The sequence below is a fragment of the Schistocerca cancellata genome, chromosome 3, assembly GCF_023864275.1.
Source record: "Schistocerca cancellata isolate TAMUIC-IGC-003103 chromosome 3, iqSchCanc2.1, whole genome shotgun sequence".
Classification (NCBI taxonomy): domain Eukaryota; kingdom Metazoa; phylum Arthropoda; class Insecta; order Orthoptera; family Acrididae; genus Schistocerca; species Schistocerca cancellata.
The window spans coordinates 518,215,950-518,239,925 of NC_064628.1; the positions used below are offsets into that span (position 1 = coordinate 518,215,950).

Below are 23,976 nucleotides of genomic sequence, written 5' to 3' on the forward strand. Positions count from 1 at the left end.
ATCCTACGCAGTGCCGTAGGGGACCGCACCGCCACTTCCCAGCAAATTAGGGACGCTGTTGCTCCTGGTGTATCGGCGAGGACCATTCGCAACCGTCTCCATGAAGCTGGGCTACGGTCCCGCACACCGTTAGGCCGTCTTCCGCTCACGCCCCAACATCGTGCAGCCCGCCTCCAGTGGTGTCGCGACAGGCGTGAATGGAGGGACGAATGGAGACGTGTCGTCTTCAGCGATGAGAGTCGCTTCTGCCTTGGTGCCAATGATGGTCGTATGCGTGTTTGGCGCCGTGCAGGTGAGCGCCACAATCAGGACTGCATACGACCGAGGAACACAGGGCCAACACCCGGCATCATGGTGTGGGGAGCGATCTCCTACACTGGCCGTACACCACTGGTGATCGTCGAGGGGACACTGAATAGTGCACGGTACATCCAAACCGTCATCGAACCCATCGTTCTACCATTCCTAGACCGGCAAGGGAACTTGCTGTTCCAACAGGACAATGCACGTCCGCATGTATCCCTTGCCACCCAACGTGCTCTAGAAGGTGTAAGTCAACTACCCTGGCCAGCAAGATCTCCGGATCTGTCCCCCATTGAGCATGTTTGGGACTGGATGAAGCGTCGTCTCACGCGGTCTGCACGTCCAGCACGAACGCTGGTCCAACTGAGGCGCCAGGTGGAAATGGCATGGCAAGCCGTTCCACAGGACTACATCCAGCATCTCTACGATCGTCTCCATGGGAGAATAGCAGCCTGCATTGCTCCGAAAGGTGGATATACACTGTACTAGTGCCGACATTGTGCATGCTCTGTTGCCTGTGTCTATGTGCCTGTGGTTCTGTCAGTGTGATCATGTGATGTATCTGACCCCAGGAATGTGTCAATAAAGTTTCCCCTTCCTGGGACAATGAATTCACGGTGTTCTTATTTCAATTTCCAGGAGTGTATATCCTTCAGTGTATTTTTCCAGCCTTATGCTCCGCCTCCATTGATGTAGTCTTTAACAGAATACTGAATCCTAATCGTTCTTTCTTTCTACAGGCGTCTACAGATATCTGAGACCGGGAATCTTACTTCGGTGTTACTGCAAACTGTTTTTACCCACAGATACAAGGGTTGGAACTTCACAACCGATACAAAAGAGTTACATGTTTGCACCTGTTACTGTCCTTCAGAGTAGTCACGAGTATTGTGTAGAACCCGTTGTCAGCGATGTGGAAGCCGTAGTATACCGTTAGCAGAGCCTGTTCTGTTGATGGTGCGAATGGAGCGGTCTACTGCCTGTCGAACCTCTGGAACAGTTCTGAAGCGAATGCCACGAAGTGGTTCCTTCATCTTCGGAATCAAATCAAAGTCACATGGTGGACGGTACAGTAACTTCCCAGTCCCATCGACCGAACAGAGCAGCCACAGCTTGTGCTGTAGGCGCCAGCACTTTGTCGTGAAAAATTATCGGTGGGTTGCGCAGAAAGTGTCGCCGCTTCTTTCACAAAGCTAGTCGCAGGTGATGCTCCAAAAACGAACATTAATACTGTGCACTGACGATCTCCCGTGAAGGAACGTAATGCGTTAGGATAACACAATCACAGTCGTAAACGAGAATCACCATAAATTTAGACAGCTCCATTCCCACCATCAATAGAACAGGCTCTGTTAACGGTATACTGCGCCTTCCACATCGCTGGCAAAGGTTTCTACACAATGCTGGTGACTACTTTGAAGGACAGTAACAGGTGCAAAACATGTAACTCTTTTGTATCGGTTGTAAATAAAAAGTTGCCACTATTTACGTTCCAGTGCTCTGCAACTGTACGCTTAATGGACAACGGAAGGTATTATATACAAGACTAAATATCCAAAACAATCGACATGCAGCTATCCTAAATTTAAGAATGTACGCATTTGTGGGACGCTGATTTGTTTCGCCGAATGTGGTCGTAGAAGGCACATTGGATATCGGCATTTAATTTTATTTTTTGACTCTACAGATTGTACTCCGTTTACAGAGAATTTGGTTTCAGTAGCAAACTGCATCCTAATAAAAATGTGAATTTTAGAATAAAATACATTGGTTACAGAAACCTTCAAATATTTCTATTTAAAAGTTATCAGTATATCATGCTGTTACGCGTGATAAACAATATGGGACAATGTCTGACAAATATTGCTGGCAGACTTTTACTTTTATCGCAAAAACGTTAAAGACATTTTCGCAAATTTTTGGATTGATTTCCAGAATGACGCTCTTGATTTGGCCCTTTAACCAAACTGTGCGAAGTGGTTATCGTCGCCGTTGGCGGCGCAGTGTTCCTGTGTACAAATCTTGGAAAGCAATAGACATTGACCTGGCTAGCCAATTCAATAAGCAGCAGTTTATTGATGGTCCAAATGTCTTTCGTGGACTGAGAATGCAGTTCACATGTGATATTAGTGCTGTTTTTGGAGGCAGTACATGGTTGACCTTGGGTCCTGTAGGGGGGGACCAAGCAGACTATGGTGCCCTTAAAGCTTTCCCTGATGCAAACATTTTGGCTTGGAAGACGTGGAGTATAGAGAAAAATACAGGACTACTAGATAAGGTTCCCTATGGTACCTTGGTTCCAGACAAGCCGTTTAATTTGTCTACAAGAAGAAAGAAGAAGCTGAATGCAGACGAGTATCTGTTTATATGGGCCAAAGTAGGCAACAACAATTGTAAAATAAAGATTACTGGTGACTGTATGTTGTATTATAGACAGTAAAAAATTCCTTATCTCCTTTTCCAATTCCTTATCTTTCCAGTATATAATGCGGTTACGTGTGATAAACAATATGGGACAATGTCTGACAAATATTGCTGGCAGACTTTTACTCCTATCGCAAACACGTTAAAGACATTTTCGCAAATTTTTGGACTGATTTCCAGAATGACGCACTTGATTTGGCCGTTTAACTCAAGAATCGTTTTTGGTTTGTTCGTCCAAACAAGTGACTTCGCGTAAACGTACAGGAAATAGCTACACGGCACCATATCGCAAGATCGTGGTGCCTAGTTCTGGTCTCCATGGGGTGAGATGGTACGACTCGAAAATTTCTCCTGAAACAGTTAGCGTAATTTGTGCACAGTATGACATGTGGCGCCATCTTTCCACAATTATTTGCTTTCGAGTCCCATCCTCTTCTATTGGGGCCAAAGACACTATCATGTTACGGCAACGGGTGCCATTCACCATCGCTGCATTACTTTCATATTCTCTAAACTAAGTCCAGTCACTACGTCCGCCGTGCATAATCGGCTGTGTGAGAATTAGTGTCGACCCAGATCCGACAGTTACGCTGCGCGTGTTCACGGAGACTTCTAGTTGGAAATACATGTTATCACTAAAAATGGCATGCCCCGCAAAATTTTTACCCACATTTTGGTTTTCTAACACCCAATCGATGAATTCACGTCCCGTAGAAGGTGTTGTGTCAGTTAAACCTTTGTGACAACTCTCTGCATGGTGCTCCTCGAAATATACAGTTCTTGTCTCCGAACTTCGACTTGCCATTAATTTCAGGTATTTTTATTTTAAAAAAATAATAAAAAATTGTAATCAGTTGCAAATCAAAGTTCGGAGATTTTGGACTACACTCTCATTTATTGAAGCAATATTTGCAGCAGACCGACCGATACGTTGTCGCTTTGGCGTCATAAACTGAACGACTTGTCACAAACTTTTCAATGAAATGTCGACTTGTCGTTCAGTAGGGTTGCCTTTCGCCGACCGAAAAATTTTAAGGAAATGTCTCTGTGTTACTAAAGAACTTTCCTCGTATATATATGTACTGACGTCGACAACACGCTGTTCGAGAGTAAAGCGATTGATTTTCGGTAACTGCAATGTCTCTAATTGATAACTGAGAAATAACAACCGTTACTAACCGATCAAACCAAAGATACACGAAACCTGAATTGTGCATTCTTATCTTTAAGACGAGCTATACAAATCTGGAGAGACACGTCATATGCCGCAATCGACCAAACACGAATATTGCTACGTAAGAGAGTTACATCCAGTTGCCCTTCCCCCCTGTATGCATTCTACATGAATTGAATCGTAACATTTGGACAAAGTTGCTAGCGGATGTTATTGCTGTTAACAAAAATGTATTTCGATATACATCGTCACACTGGAGCCAACCGTCTTCTGTGCAGCAAGTAAAGCGAACACGTCTAGTAAAGCTAGTTTCAGGTGAGATTGAAACAACACACACAGTGGCTCATCTGACCATTTAGCGAGACTGTGTTCCTCCAGCGTACACCGGGGACTTCATAAGTGAAGACGAGGCACTAGACCATGTGACATGGTTTCGATACTAATTCCTTTCTTCCACGAGTGCTAATCCCGGAAGGTATGCGGAGAACTTCCGTGAAATCTGGAAGGTGGGAGATGCAATAGTGTGTGACAAAAATGTAGTAGGAAGATGCTGCCAACGTTGCAAGTGCCCTTGTAAATTCCAAGATACTGATTATGTTAGTGACTTGCTTTAGGAATGCAAAATTTGCGAAGATATATTTGCATCGCCAGACGGTGTTAAGAGCTGAATTAAACTGTCGTGTTTGGGAACAATGCCCACGTCATTCTTCTTTCAAATGCATCGTCCTTTGAGCCAGGTGAAAAATGAAGTATCTCACTGGCGTATTTTGTTTTCCTATTGTTTCTCTTATTAACATAAGTAAATAATTCCTATCTGTTATGAACGTGTTAGAGCACTGCATGTATTGAAATTTAAGATAATTTGTAATGAATTAGCTACAACCAGTTGCTTTTATAGGCATTTCTTGTTTCATGATGACATTTCAAGATGCATGGCATCCGATCTTTAGATTTTTATATTTCTTTACATGGCGCAATCACTTTTTTTTAGTAATGGCGTTGCAAAATTTTGAAACGGGTGATTTTAGGACCGCTTTTGTAAAACGTTGTGGGTAAAGACACAGTGTTCACAGTGCGTAAATAAACGAAAACATCTGGAGGTGGAGTGAACGTAAAATGAATACCCTCTCAAAACCACGGGTTTTTAGCATAATTTGGTGGTATGACATGTCGGGATAGGGGTGCCAGCTTATTGATGCGTTACCCCATAAACACTAACACCAGGAATGCTATAATCTTGAAAAATGGTTCAAATGGCTCTGAGCACTATGGGACTTGACTTCTTAGGTCTCAGTCCCCTAGAACTCAGAACTACTTAAACATAACTAACCTAAGGACATCACACACATCCATGCCCGAGGCAGGATTCGAACCTGCGACAGTAGCGGTCGCGCGGTTCCAGACTGTAGCGCCTAGGACCGCTCGGCCACCCCGGCCGGCTATAATTTTGACTCGATGCGCTACGAGAGCTGCCGTCGCGTCATGTGATGAGGCGCCCTGTGAGCTTAAGGAAATACGTGAATAAGGACTGCGGGTCACCAAACGTTGCCCATGCCTGATCTGCCATCTTGTCTTCTCATTTATACTTTTCTCAGAGTCAACTGAGAAAACTGGGTGTCCATTTCGAACATTCGCTTTGACAGAAACTATATTGTAATACTTCGTAGAGAAACGATCTGGACAAAAAGTTCCAGTTAACATGCATGAGGTTATCACGAGACTTTCCCAAAAGCCAGAACGACAGACGAATGTGATTTAGTGGAATTATTGTGCTTCGTTCTAAAAGAAGTGTCGCATTTAAATAATGGGAGACGAAGGAGCGGGTCACAGCTGTGGAAGCACATGAGACACATGAATGGGGACTTAAAGGCATTCTCGTTACAAACAAATGTCCTTGTTGTTAAGCTGCGGCCGTGTTAACAGTTCAGGAATCCAAAGAAAGGTCTGGAGGCGTGCTCACCGGTTTTCACAAGAAAATCCATCTTGTAAGCTAGTAGGGAACTAGCAGGTACAGCAATGGGAGCTGGAGCGAGAACGATACTGGAGTTCCCATGATCCACGCAAGCTGCCTCCAGCGGCTTTTCACAGCAAGATCACAAAGTCTGGCATCCTGCAACAATGACTGATCCAGCGTTCATCGGTGATCGGGTGACATTGTAAATTGAGCCCATCGATGACATTACGTGAAATTGTGTGCCCTGAAAGACAGAGGGAGGGGAAATGAATAAAGATGCATTGAGAGCAGTCTGAGAACAACTGTGAGTTCGCATTTGAAGTTTATGGGAGCCTTTATATTTTATGAAGTAACAGCTTTTTCATGAGATGAGAAAACATTTTATTTTCCAAGCACAGATCAAAAACTAACAAGAATAAACAACTCGTAACCAAGCCGACTACGGCAAAGATAAATATCTATCAGCTACAGCTTTCACCCGCTGTTTTTGGCGCAGTGGATAAATGACGTCGTCACATCAGCCCCCCTTCCTTTGAAACCGGGTGCACCAGGTATGTGGGGAAACTTGCAGTTGATTTTTCTACCAGCTCTCGTGAAAACATCTGGTGCAGGCAATGGCTGCTCCTGTTCTGCACTTGCTGCTTCGTTGTCCTCTTGTGAAACCGAGGGCTCGGCGAGACTATCTGCTGTTTCTTTAGCCTCCACGTTTGAGGGTAATTTTGCAGACCGAGGAAGGAGTGTACCCTCTTCGGTGAAAGCAGGTTTAAGCCGCTCAGTTGAGACTGTCTCTTCTTTACCATCCTTATCGATTTTGAAGCTGTGGCTTCCTCTTGTGATTACCCTGTATGGTCCAGAGTAAGGCGAAACAAGCAGCGGGCGCACTGTATCGTCCCTAAGCCACACGTGGGACGTTGCTTGCAGGTCTTTATGTACAAACACTCTCCGGTCTCCATGTCTGACAGGGTTAGTGGGTTTGATGTTTCTCATTCTAACGCTGAGTTGTCTCGCGAATTGCATGCATAGCTCAGGGGTGAACGGCTGTGTAGATGCTGGAACGATAAATTCTCCAGGAACCCTCAATTGTTCGCCATAAACCAATTCTGCGGAAGAGCATTGTAAGTCCTCCTTCACGGCCGTTCTCAATCCGAGTAGGACCAGCGGTAGTGCTTCAGGCCATGAAGTGGAACTACACATTAATGCAGCTTTGAGCGTGCGGTGTAGTCGTTCCACCATTCCATTACTAGATGGATGATTAGATTGTGGTGCGTAGGTGGTTGCACCCGCACAGTAGTAAAAGTTCATTGAAAAGTTGGCTTTCAAACTGCCTTCCGCGATCTGTTGTTATGTTTTGCGGAACGCCAAACCTGGAGAACCATGAATGAAACAGTGCTTTTGCAACCGACTCCGCAGAAATGTCTTGTATTACAACTACTTCTGGCCACCTGGTAAAACGATCAATGATTGTGAGCAAATAGCGTTGTTCTGAAGAGCATGATAGCCGGCCCACAATAGCCACATGTATATGTGAAAATCTTGCAGATGGCGTCGGGAACTCAGCAATAGGTGCAAAGACATGTCTGCTGATTTTATTACGCTGGCATGTTAGGCATGCACGCGCCCATGCACGACAATCTTTTTGTATTCCAGGCCACACTACTTTGGAGGAAACTAACTTGGTTGTAGCTCGTACTCCTGGATGTGATAGGTTATGTAGTGCACTATAAATCTCGCGACGATATTGCTCTGGTATGTAAGGTCGCTCCTTTCCTTTTGCTACATCACACCAAATTCCGTCTGGAACATTTGGGACAGACACACGTCTGAGCTGCAGCGCAGTTCTCTGTTCCTCTATTAGACGGCGCAAGAAAGGATCTTCTCGTTGTTTAGACGCTAACTCGGTCCAACGAACTGAATTTAAATTGGCACAATTCCTAGACAGGCAATCTGCGACCAGGTTGTCTTTTCCTGAAATGTGACGCACGTCAGTTGTGAACTGTGCAATGTACTCGACTTGCCTGCACTGACGTGGTGAATTGAGCTCTGTGTCTCGTTGAAATATAGCTACTAACGGCTTGTGATCGGTAAAAATTGCGAAGTGCCTCCCTTCGACAGACGTGCGAAAATGCTTTATGGCTAAGAAAATAGCAAGCAACTCACGGTCAATAGCACTCCATTTTTGGTGCTGTCGAGTCAGGTTTTTAGAGAAAAATGCGAGCGGCTGCCATCTGCCATCAACCTCTTGCTGTTGCGCTGCACCCACTGCTGTTTGGCTCGCATCAACCAATAGCGCTAAAGGAGCGCTCAATCTTGGATGTCCCAGTAGTGTTGCCCGAGAAAGACATTTCTTTAAGTCATGGAAAGCTGCTTCAGCATCTGGACTCCATGGAATGTTACGATTTCCTGTTGTATTTTTACCTGCAAGTAACGTTGTGAGTGGCTCTTGGGCGGCAGCTAATTTAGGTAAGTGACGTCTGTAATAATTGAGCATGCCTAAAAATCTGCGAAGTCGTTTGTAAGTTGTGGGAAGGGGCATCTGTTGTACTGCTTCAACCCGCTCAGGCAAAGGTGACAGGCCTGCTGCTGAAACCAAATATCCCAGGAACTTAACCTCGCGTTTTCCAAACGTGCACTTTGTTTCGTTAATAATTATGCCATACTCTGTCAGACGGCGGAAAAGCTGCCGCAGATGTTCGACATGCTGATATACAGAACCAGAGAATACTAAAATGTCGTCCATATAACAAAATACGAATGGTAATTCTCGAAGCACCTCATGCACGAATCTTTGCCATGTTTGGGCAGCGTTTCTGAGGCCAAATGGCATAAAATTGTACTCAAACAAACCGAATGGTGTGATAACTGCTGTTTTTTAAAGTCAGATGGAGCCATGGGAATCTGGGAAAATGCTTCGGCGCAAACAATCACACTAAATATTTTGGCATTGCTAATCGTACTTTTAAAATCAGTCAGATTGGGTACTGGGTAGCGGTCGGGAATTGTGCGGGCATTAATCGCCCTGTAGTCTCCACATACTCTCCATGAATTGTCTTTTTTACGGACCATGTGAATTGGAGATGCCCATGAACTATCAGTCCTACTTACAATACCTGTTTTTAGAAGTCTGTCGAACTCAGCTCGCGCCGCGAGCAGCTTCTCTGGAGGCAGACGCCGCGGGCGGAAGGCAACGGGTTGACCTTGTGTCGTGCTGATGTGGTGTTGAGTATTGTGTCTGCATTTCCTGGTTGCGTTGACGGGTTCGGTAAGTGCTGGAAAGTCTTGAAGCAGTTTACGAAAAAGTGATTCCTCCGACAGTGCTCTGATATTGCCTACAGTATACGAATTGTTACGACTGTCGGGTGTCTTCTTGCGTGACGTACACGTGTGCGCCCCGCTTAGGTGCGGGTACGAAATCGTATCACAATATCCCGACGCGGATGACGCGGTAGAGGAGCCGGAAATCTTCGTGCGGAAAGACACGGGCACATCGCACTGCACTTGAACCGACGCGGAAGACGCAGTAGGCAATATCCCTTCTGTGGGAACTGTCACCAAACGACGATTCACCAGGTCGGGCATAGGTCGGTAGTTCCGTAAAAAGTCCGCTCCAATTATAGGACTCGGCACATCAGCAACCACAAAAGTTCATTTTGGATGGAAGTTGGAATTCAGATGTAATGCCAACTGTTTCTCACCATAGGTAGATATTCTGGAATTGTTTGCCGCACTCAGCACATGTTGCGTTGTTGTCGTGAGTATATCACCTCTCTTTCTTGGATAAACACTGACTTCTGAACCTGTGTCAATCAGAAACTTCTCACCTGAAGAGAGGTCCAACACGAACAATCGGTGTGATTGGTTGACTGCAGATACCGTGGCGTTTTCACCTCTTTGAATCACGCTATGACTCGGGCGCCTATGTTATTGTTGACGAACGTTAGCGCCCTTTAACGCCCGCCTTTTAAGTTTGGGTAGCTGCAGGGTTGAATACATTGACGGGCAGTGTTGCCGAAGCGTCTGTGGTACCAGCACCATTGATCTGTCAAATCCTGTTGGATAGCATTTCTTCGTCTTTCCAACTGCGACTTCGTAGCTGCTGGTGGTGTGAAGTTACTTGCACGTTGAGTTTTGCCACTTGTGCTGCCAGTTGCTGTATGGTGGGTTCGGTCGATGAGCACTGCTGTTGGGAAGTATTATTGCATGTTCCTGGCTCACTGACGTCAGAGTCCATCACACTACACGTTCTTGGGCCTCTATCCTGGCTGTAGTTGAATTCGGAACACGCAGAAACTTCGGTTAAGGTGTTTGCGATGGTGTCTGCGTTTTTTGCTAAGACTTGCAATGGTAAGTCTGTTTCTGCTGCAATGACGGCACGGATGTTGGCAGGAAGTTTACGAAGCCATACGCCCGCATCTCGTGGTCGTGCGGTAGCGTTCTCGCTTCCCACGCCCGGGTTCCCGGGTTCGATTCCCGGCGGGGTCAGGGATTTTCTCTGCCTCGTGATGGCTGGGTGTTGTGTGCTGTCCTTAGGTTAGTTAGGTTTAAGTAGTTCTAAGTTCTAGGGGACTGATGACCATAGATGTTAAGTCCCATAGTGCTCAGAGCCATTTGAACCATTTGAACGAAGCCATATTAGACGTAAAGACTCTTCAGGTAGGAGTTCCGGGCCGGCTAATGTACGTAAGGCTTTGAGTACTTGTGACGGAGTCTTGTCGCCCAAATCTTCGTATGCGAAAATTTTTTGTAGTCGCAAATCTGGTGACAACGTATAATGCTGTATGAGAGCTTCCTTTAGCACAAAGTAATTTTGTTGCGACAAGGTTTCTTCTACTTGCTCTACCACTTCTAAATTTAGATGTGAAACCACTATATTAAATTTGTCAATGTTGTTAGACACCCTACGCTGCCGAAATGTGCATTCAGCCTGCGTAAACCAAAGCTGGAGGCGCGTCGGCCAGAACGCGGTAAGCTTAACATTTCCGTGTCGCGCGTAGGTACTCCCATCTTTTGCGTTAACATCTGTCGTTCCGTTTTGTGGCAAATAAAAGGGCGTGGACCGCGATCCTTGGTCGAACAGACTGTAGTCTTCAATCTTGATTCCACTGCCCCATGCTTTTGTCTCTGAATTCATTATTCTCGTCGGTATATATATTTTCTTTATGCTTCTGCTACGATTTTTCGGGGTCACCACTATGGGAGCCTTTATATTTTATGAAGTAACAGCTTTTTCATGAGATGAGAAAACATTTTATTTTCCAAGCACAGATCAAAAACTAACAAGAATAAATAACTCGTAACCAAGCCGACTACGGCAAAGATAAATATCTATCAGCTGCAGCTTTTACCCGCTGTTTTTGGCGCAGTGGATAAATGACGTCGCCACAAGTTCATTCTGATCATTCATGTTCATTCAGAGACAACTCAAGAGTCCATAATGTAGGACTGCGATTTGAGATGAGTGGAAGAGCATTTTGAGACCTACGAGAGTTCTTTCTGAGGTGACTCGAGCGTTACACAGCTGATCCGTTGAGGAGTTTCTTACATATCATGTATGTGAATCGCATGCTGTAAAAAAGTGTTACGAATAATAGATAAATTTGAAATCCGATGACGTTTATTGCTCCAATTATTTGTTACGTATTAAACAAATGTACTTTTCATTGTTTTAAAATTAGTCTTCAGAACAACTCTTTTTGTCGAACATTTCATCAGAAATGTTAGTTGATTTTCGAAGATTTGTCCTTGCGACACGTTCTGCATATGCAGAGAGAATATCGGTGCGTTAGAAGTCGTCTTTATTTCATGATAACGAGTTATGACTTCCAATGCACAATCTTGATCATCAAATATACGAAATAAACAATTCCACTGTAATTATTGGAAAATAATTATTTGTGTTTCCACGTCAGCTTCACTTTCCAAATTACATTCAACATATTGTTTTCTTTTTATGACATGAAATCGTTCGAAATTCGTAACCCTACTTCTTCAAAGGTTTGTTTGGCTATTACATGTCTGTAGTTTGTTGTAAGCTTCCCTGAGTTATGGACCCCAATACAGGTCAACTATCTGTAAATACTGGGCAAGACAATGTTGCAATAGTTACAGTTGATGTAGAAAGGCATAAAAGGTCTTCTGCTTGTCTCTTGACACTTCCTCGATAAAAAAAAGTTGCCAACGTCACTGCAATATTATGTAGTCTTTTGTGTATTCAAACCCAATTCAGATGGTTCAAATGGCTCTAAGCACTGTGGGACTTAACATCTGAGGTCATCAGTCCCCTAGACTTAGAACTATTTAAACCCAACTAACCTAAGGAAACCACTCACATGCATGCACGAGGCAGGATTCGAACCTGCGATCGCAGCAGCAGCGCGGTTCCGGACTGAAGCGCCTAGAACCGCTTGGCCACAGCGGCCGGCCAACCCAATCCACCTTCCAAAATTTTTGAATCTCGGTGCTTTATGTAACTGCACAGACACACGTCAGATCGAAAAAGCATGACACATTCTAATGGAAAGCTTAATCAGAGTTTATCCTAAAACACTTTTGGATGACTCTGGACGTCCAACAGCAGTCCACAAACATTTCTGGAGTTTTGCAGATTTAAAGGCAGTCGATGTTAGTCGTTAACAACTGAGCAGTAACTTTGTTCACTCATTTTGTAGTACCACAAACTGCATAAAACTGCGTAATTATCTCAACGAGCCAACAATAGCCGATAGTGTTAGGAATCTTAGTACACTAGAGGAAGGTGCTACAGGTTAAAAGTGCGTTTATGCTGCCATCTTGCTGCTCGTCAGCATGGCTTGGTAAAGTTGAAACAAACGCACTGAGTGTTACTGGCCTGTTTAATCTGCACCATCGGTGCTCGGCCCGCTGCTCGCCACACTGTTCGCTGCGATCGTCGCCAGACAATGACATCGAGCTATTTTGTGTTGTGCGTTGTGACCATCGCAGTACCTACTGAAACTAGAGCTACGACCGACAGCTGCCATGTCACTCCAGCAGTGCTGTGCTTGTTCCTGCTAGCTATACTGCAGCGTTCATAAGCGAGCAGCAAGGCTGCAGTGTAAATGTTACAAGGCTCCCTGCGAGCAGCGAAGTGCGATGCACCAGCAGCGTGATGCAAACAGCGAGGCTACAGCATAAACGTATCCTATGATTTTCTGCTGGCTGAAGTCTCATCTTGGGCTACTTAGGCCGGTATTACACTATCAAATTTCTTTGTCAGATATCTTTGTCAAATATCTTTGATGGTGTAAGAGGGAACTTTGTCAAGTCTCTTCTGTCATCAAATAAATTTGATCAAATCTAGGGCCTCGCTGTAGATTTGATCAAAGAAGTCGCTTGTCTTCTGTTCACTGCAATGTGACATGTTACCACGTGAAGCGCTAGCATCGCTGCAGCGTTCTGTCATCTGTAGGGTTTTTATAAACATTGCCGGTAAATACAATTGGTGTGTACCGACAACTACAAAATTAATAGAGATGTATGAATCTGATGAGGCGCTTTACAACGTGAGCCACCGTGAATACAAAAATAGATTAAGAAGATTGGAGACCTGACCTAACCTAATCTAATCTAACCTACCTCTCTCTGTAGAAAGGAATTGGAGTGTTACAGTGAGCCTGTCTTCTGCCGATATAGCAGTTCTTAAGTGAGTATTGTGCTTTGTGATATGATTCACTTCACTGAGCACATACTGAAATGTATACTCATCCATTCTTAAGTAATTGATGTACGACTTGACGTCTTCAACTATAAGATCATGTAACAAGTTTTGTTGAATGGTTTTATTGTGTCATCGTAAAACCCATGGCTTCACCCAGGTACATTTTCTTTTTTTCCCCCGCTTCTCTTCCGCATGTGCACATAGTGCCATTGTGGTACATGCAACTGCCGCAGTTAGTAACAAGTTGTTGTTGTCAGCCATCTTGAACTTTGACGGAAAATATGACAGTGTAATACCCCTTTTTAGTGCCACGTCAAAGATCTTTGTCAAATATATTTGACGAATTTTTGATCAAATCTTTCATCAAACCTTTGACAAAGAAATTTGATAGTGTAATATCAGCCTTATGTAGAGTATTAGTGCGTGTTAGCAGGAGATGGAGGGGGGGAGGAGTGGCAAGTGTAGATCAGTTAAATTGGGTTGCATCAGTAGTGTAACTGCTAAGGCCATCCGCCTATGAAAAATGTTTGTGACGCCTTTATTATACTGTGAAGTAAGTGAAGCTGTGCTCACCCAGAAGGTTGGTTGGAACATTACAGTGCTTTACAGACATAGTGGCGCACCCTTGACTTCCTTTCACCTCTGAACCGACTTACACAACTACTTAGAACGAAACCCACAGTTCAACACATACTCCGGAACAAAGTGCAACTTCGGATTTTCTCATTGTCAGAGATGAAAGAAGCGATACATAACAGTAACAGTCCCACAACGTATGGAGGATCGAACCTAAAACTTTTGGCATTGTAGTCTGTAAGTTTACTTAGTGAGCCCACACTTATGTACAGACCTTAAATAAGTTATTTATAAAATACAAAATGGACCAAACAAAGGTAAAAAATATTAGTCATAGAATTCGGTACAAGAAGTAAATGAAAGTAATTCAGTGGCAGTATATGTTATACATTATTTAAGTTACAAATAATTTATTCATGAATAAGTTCATTATAGTGATCTGCTTATTCAAATAATTACCCAGTTAGAAATTTATTCAAATAATGTCCATCTTTGATTACCACTGCACCTAACACTTCCTTCCTCTTTCCATTCATTGCAATTAATATTACCAGCTGTAATGAGTTCTATTAGTTAATTTGCTCGATTTACACACAACAATCTACAGTGCAGCTGGGTTGAAGTTTTTTGTTAATTATAAAGAGGGCAATGCCAATGCAATTTTACCAGCAGACTGAATGCAGGCATTATTTCAGACATATTTACAGTTCCACAAGTAAATCAGTCTTTCAATAACATTCATTATTCTATTATCAGTTTAATTCTCATTATATGTTATCATACTCAATGCAGGGGTAATACTTCATGAATCTCAGGTACACAGCACATACTTGCTGCATAGAAATTATGGAAAATCAACAGCTATCAAGAAATTGTAATTCTAAATGCATTCCTACACCAGGACCAGTAGCGTTGCTACGTTGTAGCGAAGATGTACAGAGTCCACTGTAGGTTTCCTTAGCTGTGTAGCTCACTCAGTGTGCGCCACTCAGTGAGTGTCCACCACATGATACTGGGTGTGGAAATCGCTGGCCGCATGCTTGCACAATGTGTACAGAGCGAGTGATAGCCAGCGACTGCTGCACATGTAGTTCCACCTCACAGATGCAGTGCTCTACTGTACACCAATGTCCGCTTGACGCCACGAGAGATGCTACAGGAGATTGATATCTTGCGCTGACATTGACATCACACCAGCTGTCTGCTTCTGCACATGCCACCAGTTCTGTCATGTGGTGTGATTTAGTGTTTAATCACCCATCCTCCCTCCCTCATACCCAGAGTTGTGTGTATGCCCAATCAATCTGCACTGAAATTTTTTGTATTAATGATTTATAAATGATTATAATAAATGTATATTTCTCCTATTTTATTAATTTGAATTTACTGTATTTTAGCACCCAGCATTGGGCCTTGTCATTAATAATTTATATTTAACTATATGTTTGGCATCCAGCAATTAATAATTTGCATTTCACTACAATATTTTGTGCATTATGAGTCCAATATGTGTTCCATTGTGATAGCTGCCTGAATCTACCAGTATCAGTTAAAAGGATGTGCACATCCTTTTAACTGATACTGGTAGATTCAGGCAGCTATCACAATGGAACACATATTGGACTCATAATGCACAAAATATTGTAGTGAAATGCAAATGCAAATGCATATTCCAGCAGTACGATAATACTTCATTAGTTAAATAGAAACTAAAGCATTCTATAAATACATCTCGTAATTGTGCAGCACACACACAGGCTCTTCCTCAGTTAACTTATAGTGTCAGCCGATAGCAGTGCAGAACAACTATCGTCCAACGTTATTTTGTTTAGAGCCAGGCTCGCACACCTGTACAGCCAGCTAACCCACAAGCAACCAGCTACAATTTACCAACTTCCACGATTTCTCGTATAATATTACTGTTAAACCTCGTCTCTTGTCAGATATTACTCTTCTAGATCAAGTGAGAGGCACCTACAATGGTCGATAATTGATTTTTCGATTACCAAAATATATGACATAGATCGCCATACATGTGGATTGCATTGACTTAGAAGCTTCTATTTTGTAAACAACGAAGAGTCCAGATACCTTAGGACGTGATATAAATTTCCACTCCATAGCTGTACTCGGTCCTGAAGGGAAAGGCGTGCTATGTGATGGCCAAACATTGCAATTGTCGGAAAACAAATGACAAAAAAGTAACTTTTTCGTAAGATTTTGATACAAATTAACAGTTTTCGCGTTTTCTCGTGCAATATTGCTGCCAAGGTATACCTTGCTGCCCCACAGCAGAGGCGACGAGCAGGAAGGTGTCACCCCAGGCGTGGAGTGCGGGCCGGCCGTGAGCCCAGCAGACAGCGCGCGCCACCAGCGCCAGTGCGGCGAACACCAGAACCACGCACAGCCAGAGGCGTGGCGCCAGCGGCCGGAACAGCGTGCCCTGCACCGTCACCACTGCCGGGTGCCGGAACATGATCTTTGACCTGAAACATGTCGTTCGTTGCAGTATGCCACCAAAACAGCTGCAAGCGAACCCTACTATGAGCATAATTTTATATATCTCCTGTCTTTCATTAATCGCGAAAAATCGGGTTTTGTGGTGCAATTCCCTTTTCTTCTTCTTTTTTCGTTTCACCCTTAACTGGAGTACGATGAATCAGTTACTTCTTCGCATAATGTTCCTTCCTTTGTGTCAGTATTTCTTCATTCTCTCTGATCTTCAAGTTCATTCTGACAAGATTTCCTTTTTCGCATAGTATCTGAGGTCTTTCTTTTTTTTTTTAGAGAGAGTTTGATTCTTGAGATACATTTTTTTACTATCCAGAAATTTTGGCCTTACAGTTTTTCTTAAAATTTTTCTTAATTTCATGCTGATTGTTCTAACTTGCCTAATCGATTCATGGTTAGGCTTTCTGTTGCAAACAATACGTCTGGCTTGATCGCTGTTTTGTAATGCTTACTTTTGAACCCTAAGAAAGGAATTACTTGTTGTGTGTCTGTTTTGTCAAATGAAGGCCAATTCAAGTTTGTTTTTCCTGGATTCTATTGCCTTGTGTTGTGTTACATTCCAACTAATCCATTGCCCTAAACATTTAAATTATTTTATTATTTCTACACTCCTGGAAATGGAAAAAAGAACACATTGACACCGGTGTGTCAGACCCACCATACTTGCTCCGGACACTGCGAGAGGGCTGTACAAGCAATGATCACACGCACGGCACAGCGGACACACCAGGAACCGCGGTGTTGGCCGTCGAATGGCGCTAGCTGCGCAGCATTTGTGCACCGCCGCCGTCAGTGTCAGCCAGTTTGCCGTGGCATACGGAGCTCCATCGCAGTCTTTAACACTGGTAGCATGCCGCGACAGCGTGGGCGTGAACCGTATATGCAGTTGACGGACTTTGAGCGAGGGCGTATAGTGGGCATGCGGGAGGCCGGGTGGACGTACCGCCGAATTGCTCAACACGTGGGGCGTGAGGTCTCCACAGTACATCGATGTTGTCGCCAGTGGTCGGCGGAAGGTGCACGTGCCCGTCGACCTGGGACCGGACCGCAGCGACGCACGGATGCACGCCAAGACCGTAGGATCCTACGCAGTGCCGTAGGGGACCGCACCGCCACTTCCCAGCAAATTAGGGACACTGTTGCTCCTGGGGTATCGGCGAGGACCATTCGCAACCGTCTCCATGAAGCTGGGCTACGGTCCCGCACACCGTTAGGCCGTCTTCCGCTCACGCCCCAACATCGTGCAGCCCGCCTCCAGTGGTGTCGCGACAGGCGTGAATGGAGGGACGAATGGAGACGTGTCGTCTTCAGCGATGAGAGTCGCTTCTGCCTTGGTGCCAATGATGGTCGTATGCGTGTTTGGCGCCGTGCAGGTGAGCGCCACAATCAGGACTGCATACGACCGAGGCACACAGGGCCAACACCCGGCATCATGGTGTGGGGAGCGATCTCCTACACTGGCCGTACACCACTGGTGATCGTCGAGGGGACACTGAATAGTGCACGGTACATCCAAACCGTCATCGAACCCATCGTTCTACCATTCCTAGACCGGCAAGGGAACTTGCTGTTCCAACAGGACAATGCACGTCCGCATGTATCCCGTGCCACCCAACGTGCTCTAGAAGGTGTAAGTCAACTACCCTGGCCAGCAAGATCTCCGGATCTGTCCCCCATTGAGCATGTTTGGGACTGGATGAAGCGTCGTCTCATGCGGTCTGCACGTCCAGCATGAACGCTGGTCCAACTGAGGCGCCAGGTAGAAATGGCATGGCAAGCCGTTCCACAGGACTACATCCAGCATCTCTACGATCGTCTCCATGGGAGAATAGCAGCCTGCATTGCTGCGAAAGGTGGATATACACTGTACTAGTGCCGACATTGTGCATGCTCTGTTGCCTGTGTCTATGTGCCTGTGGTTCTGTGAGTGTGATCATGTGATGTATCTGACCCCAGGAATGTGTCAATAAAGTTTCCCCTTCCTGGGACAATGAATTCACGGTGTTCTTATTTCAATTTCCAGGAGTGTATTTTATGTTCTTGGACTTTTATGTATTTATTTATGTGTTTGTTTGCCATTATTTTAGTTTTTTCAAAGCAAGTGTTGAGACCTACTTTATCTGCATGTTTCTCTAGTTCAAGGATTCGTTCCTTAGCTTCCTTCATTGCTTCAGCAAACAGGGCCACATCATCTGCAAAGGCAATGCAGTTGATTTTAAAATCTGCTTTTCGCAACACCATCTTATTCCATTCTTTATGGTTTACTTCCATTCTCTGATTACTTTCTCAATGGGCAATCAAACAATAATGTTGGAAACCCATCCATTTGTCTTACTGCAGTTTTTATTACAAATGCATCTGATACTTTACCCATGAATATAACTTTTGAAGACGTATTTACAATAGTGGCTTTTATTGTTGGTTGTTTTCTTATCCACATCCAATTCTTCTGTCATTGATACTAGGGATTCTCTATCAATTGTATCATATGCATTCTTGAAATCAATGAAGGAAATTGCGTATGTCTTTGATATTTGATATAGTGTAACGTTTTTTAAAGGTTTTGTAGTTGTTCATAGCATGATCCACCCTTTCAGAACCCTCCCTGGTACTCCCCCAGTTGTAGACCCAAATGTGGCTCTGCTCTTCTGAAATGGTCTTCTTTGTGAAGGGATGGATGAGAGCTGTTTTCTACTCTGCTCAGATCTCTTCTTCTACACAAATTTTATTGAACACGAATTTAATGATTTTTTGCATAGTTTGGCCACTATTTGATTTCCACCTGAACTTAATTATTTTTTAATTCTGAAATGATTTTTTGTAATTCTTCAATTGTTGGTGGTTCTGAATCTGGTTTATTAGAATTATTTGGAGTTAATTCAAAATTTTCAACAATGACTTCACAATTCAAGAGTTTCTTAAAGAAATCTGAAAATATCTTGCAACTTTCTATACATTTGTGAGCAATGTTCCAATTAGCATCTCGAAATTGAAGGGTAGGTTTTTATAGCTTTTGCTAGAAGCTTCTTGTGTTGTTTTTGGCAAACTCTTCATCAGTTTGGAAGAAAGTTTTGTTTTTGTATGTTTTCTTAGCCAATTTTATATTCATATTTTTATATTCAAGTCAACACTCAACTGTTTTTATAAATGAGATATAGATTGCAAGCATTCATAAAAAACCGGTTCACTGTTCCACCATAACCTAAATTTTCGAATTTTAAAGCTTAGATCTGATGTACACAAACCAACAAAAGTTTCGCATAACCCTGATATGTCGTACAGGTATGTTGCTATTGTGACTGTTTCTGTACCGATCGGAAGGTCATATGTGACATTACTTGTAAACATACACAGAGTTACCATAAGAGCTAATTATGGGTAGAAAGTTGCACTCGAGTGGATTGCAGCATTTCAGTTGAAAGTATAACACCAGTACGGGTGTATTAGAGACGTCTGTGAAACAGTAGAGTAAATATCTATAGTGCCACAAAGGACAGTCCCAATCAATGATCGGGTCCGAATCACCACGTTATGTGGCAATTAGGGAGGTTTCTCGACATTTGCACCTGAGTCCAAGTCACATGGTACAGAGATGGAATCAGTCCCACAGGTAATGTTGAGGAGTTAACGCTGCATATGGTATCCATGTTTGATAGGGGTGCAGGGCGATCTATATCTACGACTTCTGAATCAAAGGAACTATGGGCTTAGTACTCCAGAACGGAATCCGTCATTCTAAGACGCTAAAGGACGTCATGTATCGGATCAAACTATTTGGACACAATTGTGTGATGCGAACCTACATTCCCAATGGCCATACCGAACATCATGTCGTACATCACAGCACCCTGAAGGGCAAGGAATCATGCAAAACGGACGCCCCAGGATTGCCTCGAGTGTTGTTTATGGACGAAATCTGGATCTTTTTGCACCCTGACAACTGAAGACATCTCGGGAGACAACCTGGTAATATGAACGCTTCCAATGTTGTGTCCCGTATATGCAGCAAAGCGGTGGCGGAGAGATGTGGTGGAGTGATGTTCTGGGGTGACATTGCATGGGGCCACCGGACACCTCTCGTTGTTGCTGAAAGCTGTCTCACTGCTCTGTAGTACAGGGACGAGATTCTCCAACCCATAGTGGGACCGAATCGCCAACATATTGCTGACAATTTCAACTTGATGGACGGTAACTCGCGTGCTCATCGTGCTGTTTCCGTGAACATGCTCGTACAGCGTACTATGTTCAGCGGAAAGGAGTGGCCTGCTTGTTCCTCAGACATGACGCTAATGGAACAAGTGTGAGTTCGACTGCAAGGAGCCGGTTTTGAACGTCGACGATGGCCTCGTATTTCGCGCGGCTTATGCTGACTCGTCATTGAAGAGTGGGATAATTTTGAACACAGGTCGTTTGATGATATCATCCATAGTATGCCACAGTAGATCCAAGTCTGCATCCGAGCAAGTGGACGTTCCAACACATATTGATGTTGCCCAGGAGTGTTATGAAATGTCCCCCCTCTCTACCCCTTCCCCCCCTCTCCACCGCGTTCCGTGGGCAACAGATGACCTTGTCGTTATACACTAGTGTTTCTTTTATTTGGTGATCTGGACATGTTGTAAATGAATATATAAGCGTGCACCAGAGCCGGTTTTGTTTTCTGCACCATGGATTTCCAAATAAAGGAGTGCTGCAAAACTTCCATTGATGTGTGTAACATACCGGACTCATAGCAAGATAAAATTTCTTGTAATTTTTCGCCTCTTTTCGTGTCACCCTTACTTCATCAGCTTTCTTTGTGTAATTAAAGTTTTCGCAGTTGATTTCACTTGTAGAAATTATCCCGAGTATTATTAACATTTATCCTATGTCGTAACCGCCTCTTATTCACAGGGACGAAATTATTCACTTCCACGAACTAGTCCCGCAAACACTGATATGAGAGTACTCCACCGCTCAACTTTCTTTTCAGTCGATGTAATCGGTCGAAATACCTCGATACAATAATTTTTTCAACTAAAGAACGATTGTTTTATTTCATGTAGGTTAATTAAAATATCAACACAAATACATCGATGGCTTACGAAACATCTTGCCTGAGTAATAGAAGAATCAAATCTATTGTTTTGATGTACAAGAGGTGATCAAAAACTGCTGTGAATGAATTTTTTTAGCAGCAACTGCTGACGCTATAACCGTTCGATGTAATCTGTCCGATAGCCTGGTCCGTACCCACAGTTCCTAAATGTAAGTCCCTTGATATTTATATAGTATTTAGAAAAGTTTTTATCGCCTTCTCATGCCAGATAGGATCACATCCCAGATTTCTTTTTATGTATTTTCCCTTGTAGAAATTCTGAAGATGGCTTAAAAAAGCGGAACTCGTCAATAAAGCTTCTGCTGTCATTGCAGCCTTGACTATTTATCCTATTGGAGATACAAATAGCTTATATTTGTTTCTGTGGAAATTCGAGAGTGGTGTTTTCGTGTGAATTCTTCCCTTATTGACGATTTAATGTATGCTTGCTCCGGTACGTGGACAGTATAGTTGGAAGTTATTAGGAGCCAGTTGGATGTGTTTTAAAACGGTGTACGTATTCCAGTCCAATAGCCGTAATTCGAATTACTTACGAATGTGGTTTGATTCGTACAGGGCTTTCAAAGATGGACTTCGGAAAACTGAAAATTTTAACCCCATCTCGCGGGTTATAACCAGGCTGGTGACCCTTATCTGGAGTGCTCTTACATGTATAATAGTGAAGAGAACTAATCCAGGTCAGTCAATAACGTTCCCGACTACTAACGGATTTTGCATTATGGAGACTCGAGTTTAAGCTTTAATTGCAAGCGAAGCAATAGGCTCAACGCAAAAAACACTAAAATTTTTGTTGTTTTATTTTGCGTTAGGTTATACGGAGTAATTTGGTTTGAAAGTTCAATACATATTTTCTATTTTTGATTTTAATGAGGATTGTCCGGTTTTCGGCGTCTTTGCTACGAACTGCTCACTTCGAAGTATATACCACGAAATGTTAATGAAATTTTAATAGCTTATAGGCATATACACTGGCAGTGGAAATGTCAAGTTACAGAAATTTTCAATCACCCACGGAAAAGTTCTTATGATTTTTCTGAAGCAACTTTTCCTCAGCGCGGATACACATATACCACCAGAAAGCGTGGAGTTGTTTAAGGTCTCTTTTGTAGTTTTAAGAAGCTACGAGCACTGTGATCGAACAGTGTGATTCGGATTTTATACAGAATAGCATTTAAGACTGGCTCTGTGCCTGTTGGACCGTGGGAATAACAGAGGTCGCCGTGATGGAATCAGGTGCTACGTTGCCAGTCACAGGCAAGCCGTTTTCCAACAACCCGGAGCTTCGCGTGCACGCTGTTAATCGCGAGGTCCAGCATTCACAGAACCTCTCTTAAATAGCACTCTTTATAAAATCCCTATCACACGGTATGGTCACAGTGATCGTAGCGTCTTACAACCACAACTGAGACCTTCAAAAGAAACCCACGCTTTCTGTTGTTTGTTTATTCTTGGCTGAGAAAAAGTTACTTTAGAAAATCATAAGAACATTTTTGTGGGTGATTGAGAATTTCTATAACTTAAAATTTCCATTGCCAATATATGTGCCTATAAAGTATGAAAATTTCATTAACTTTTAAAGCTACATTGTTTTGAAGTGAGCAGTTCGTAGAGAAGACGCCAAAACCGGTCAGTTCTTACTACAATCTGAAATAAAAAACATATATTGAACTGTAAAGCCAAATTGCTCCATATGACCTAAAGCACAGGAGGGAAAGCAAGAAAGGTAGAAGGAGTATATAGAGAGCGATGTACTTGAGGACAGTGTTATGGAAATGGAAGAGGACGTAGATGAACAGATGAAAATGAAATGGGAGATATGATACCGCGTGAAGAATTTGACAGAGCGCTGAGAGACCTAAGTCGACACAAGGCCCTGGGAGTGGACAATATTCCATTAGAACTACTGATAGCCTTAGGAGAGCCAGCCATGCAAAAATCTTCCATCAGGTGAGCAACATATATGAGGCAAGCGTAATACCCTCAGACTTCAAGAAGAATATAATAATTCCAATCCCAAAAAAAAGGAAGTTGTCAGGTGTGAAAATTACCGAACTATCAGTTTAGTAAGTCAGGGTTGCAAAATACAAAGACCAATTCTTTACACGTCAATGGAAAACTGGTAGAAGTCGATCTCGGGGAAGATCAGTTTGGATTCGGTAGAAATACGGGAGCCCGCGAGGCAATACTGACCTTACGACATATCTTAGAAGATAGATGAAGAGAAGGCAATCCTACTTTCCTAGCATTTGTAGACGTAGAAAAAG

The 23,976-nt window shown here is 43.4% G+C and overlaps 1 protein-coding gene across 1 annotated transcript in view; it reads right to left on the minus strand.

Moving 5' to 3' along the window:
- LOC126176398 (glutamate receptor ionotropic, delta-2-like) overlaps window positions 1-23,976 on the minus strand; it is a 48,001-nt gene that overhangs the window by 14,744 nt on the left and 9,281 nt on the right. The window contains exon 4 of the mRNA XM_049923556.1: window positions 16,381-16,589. Coding sequence (XP_049779513.1) covers window positions 16,381-16,589 — 209 coding nt within the window. The remainder of the gene's footprint in view (window positions 1-16,380; window positions 16,590-23,976) is intronic.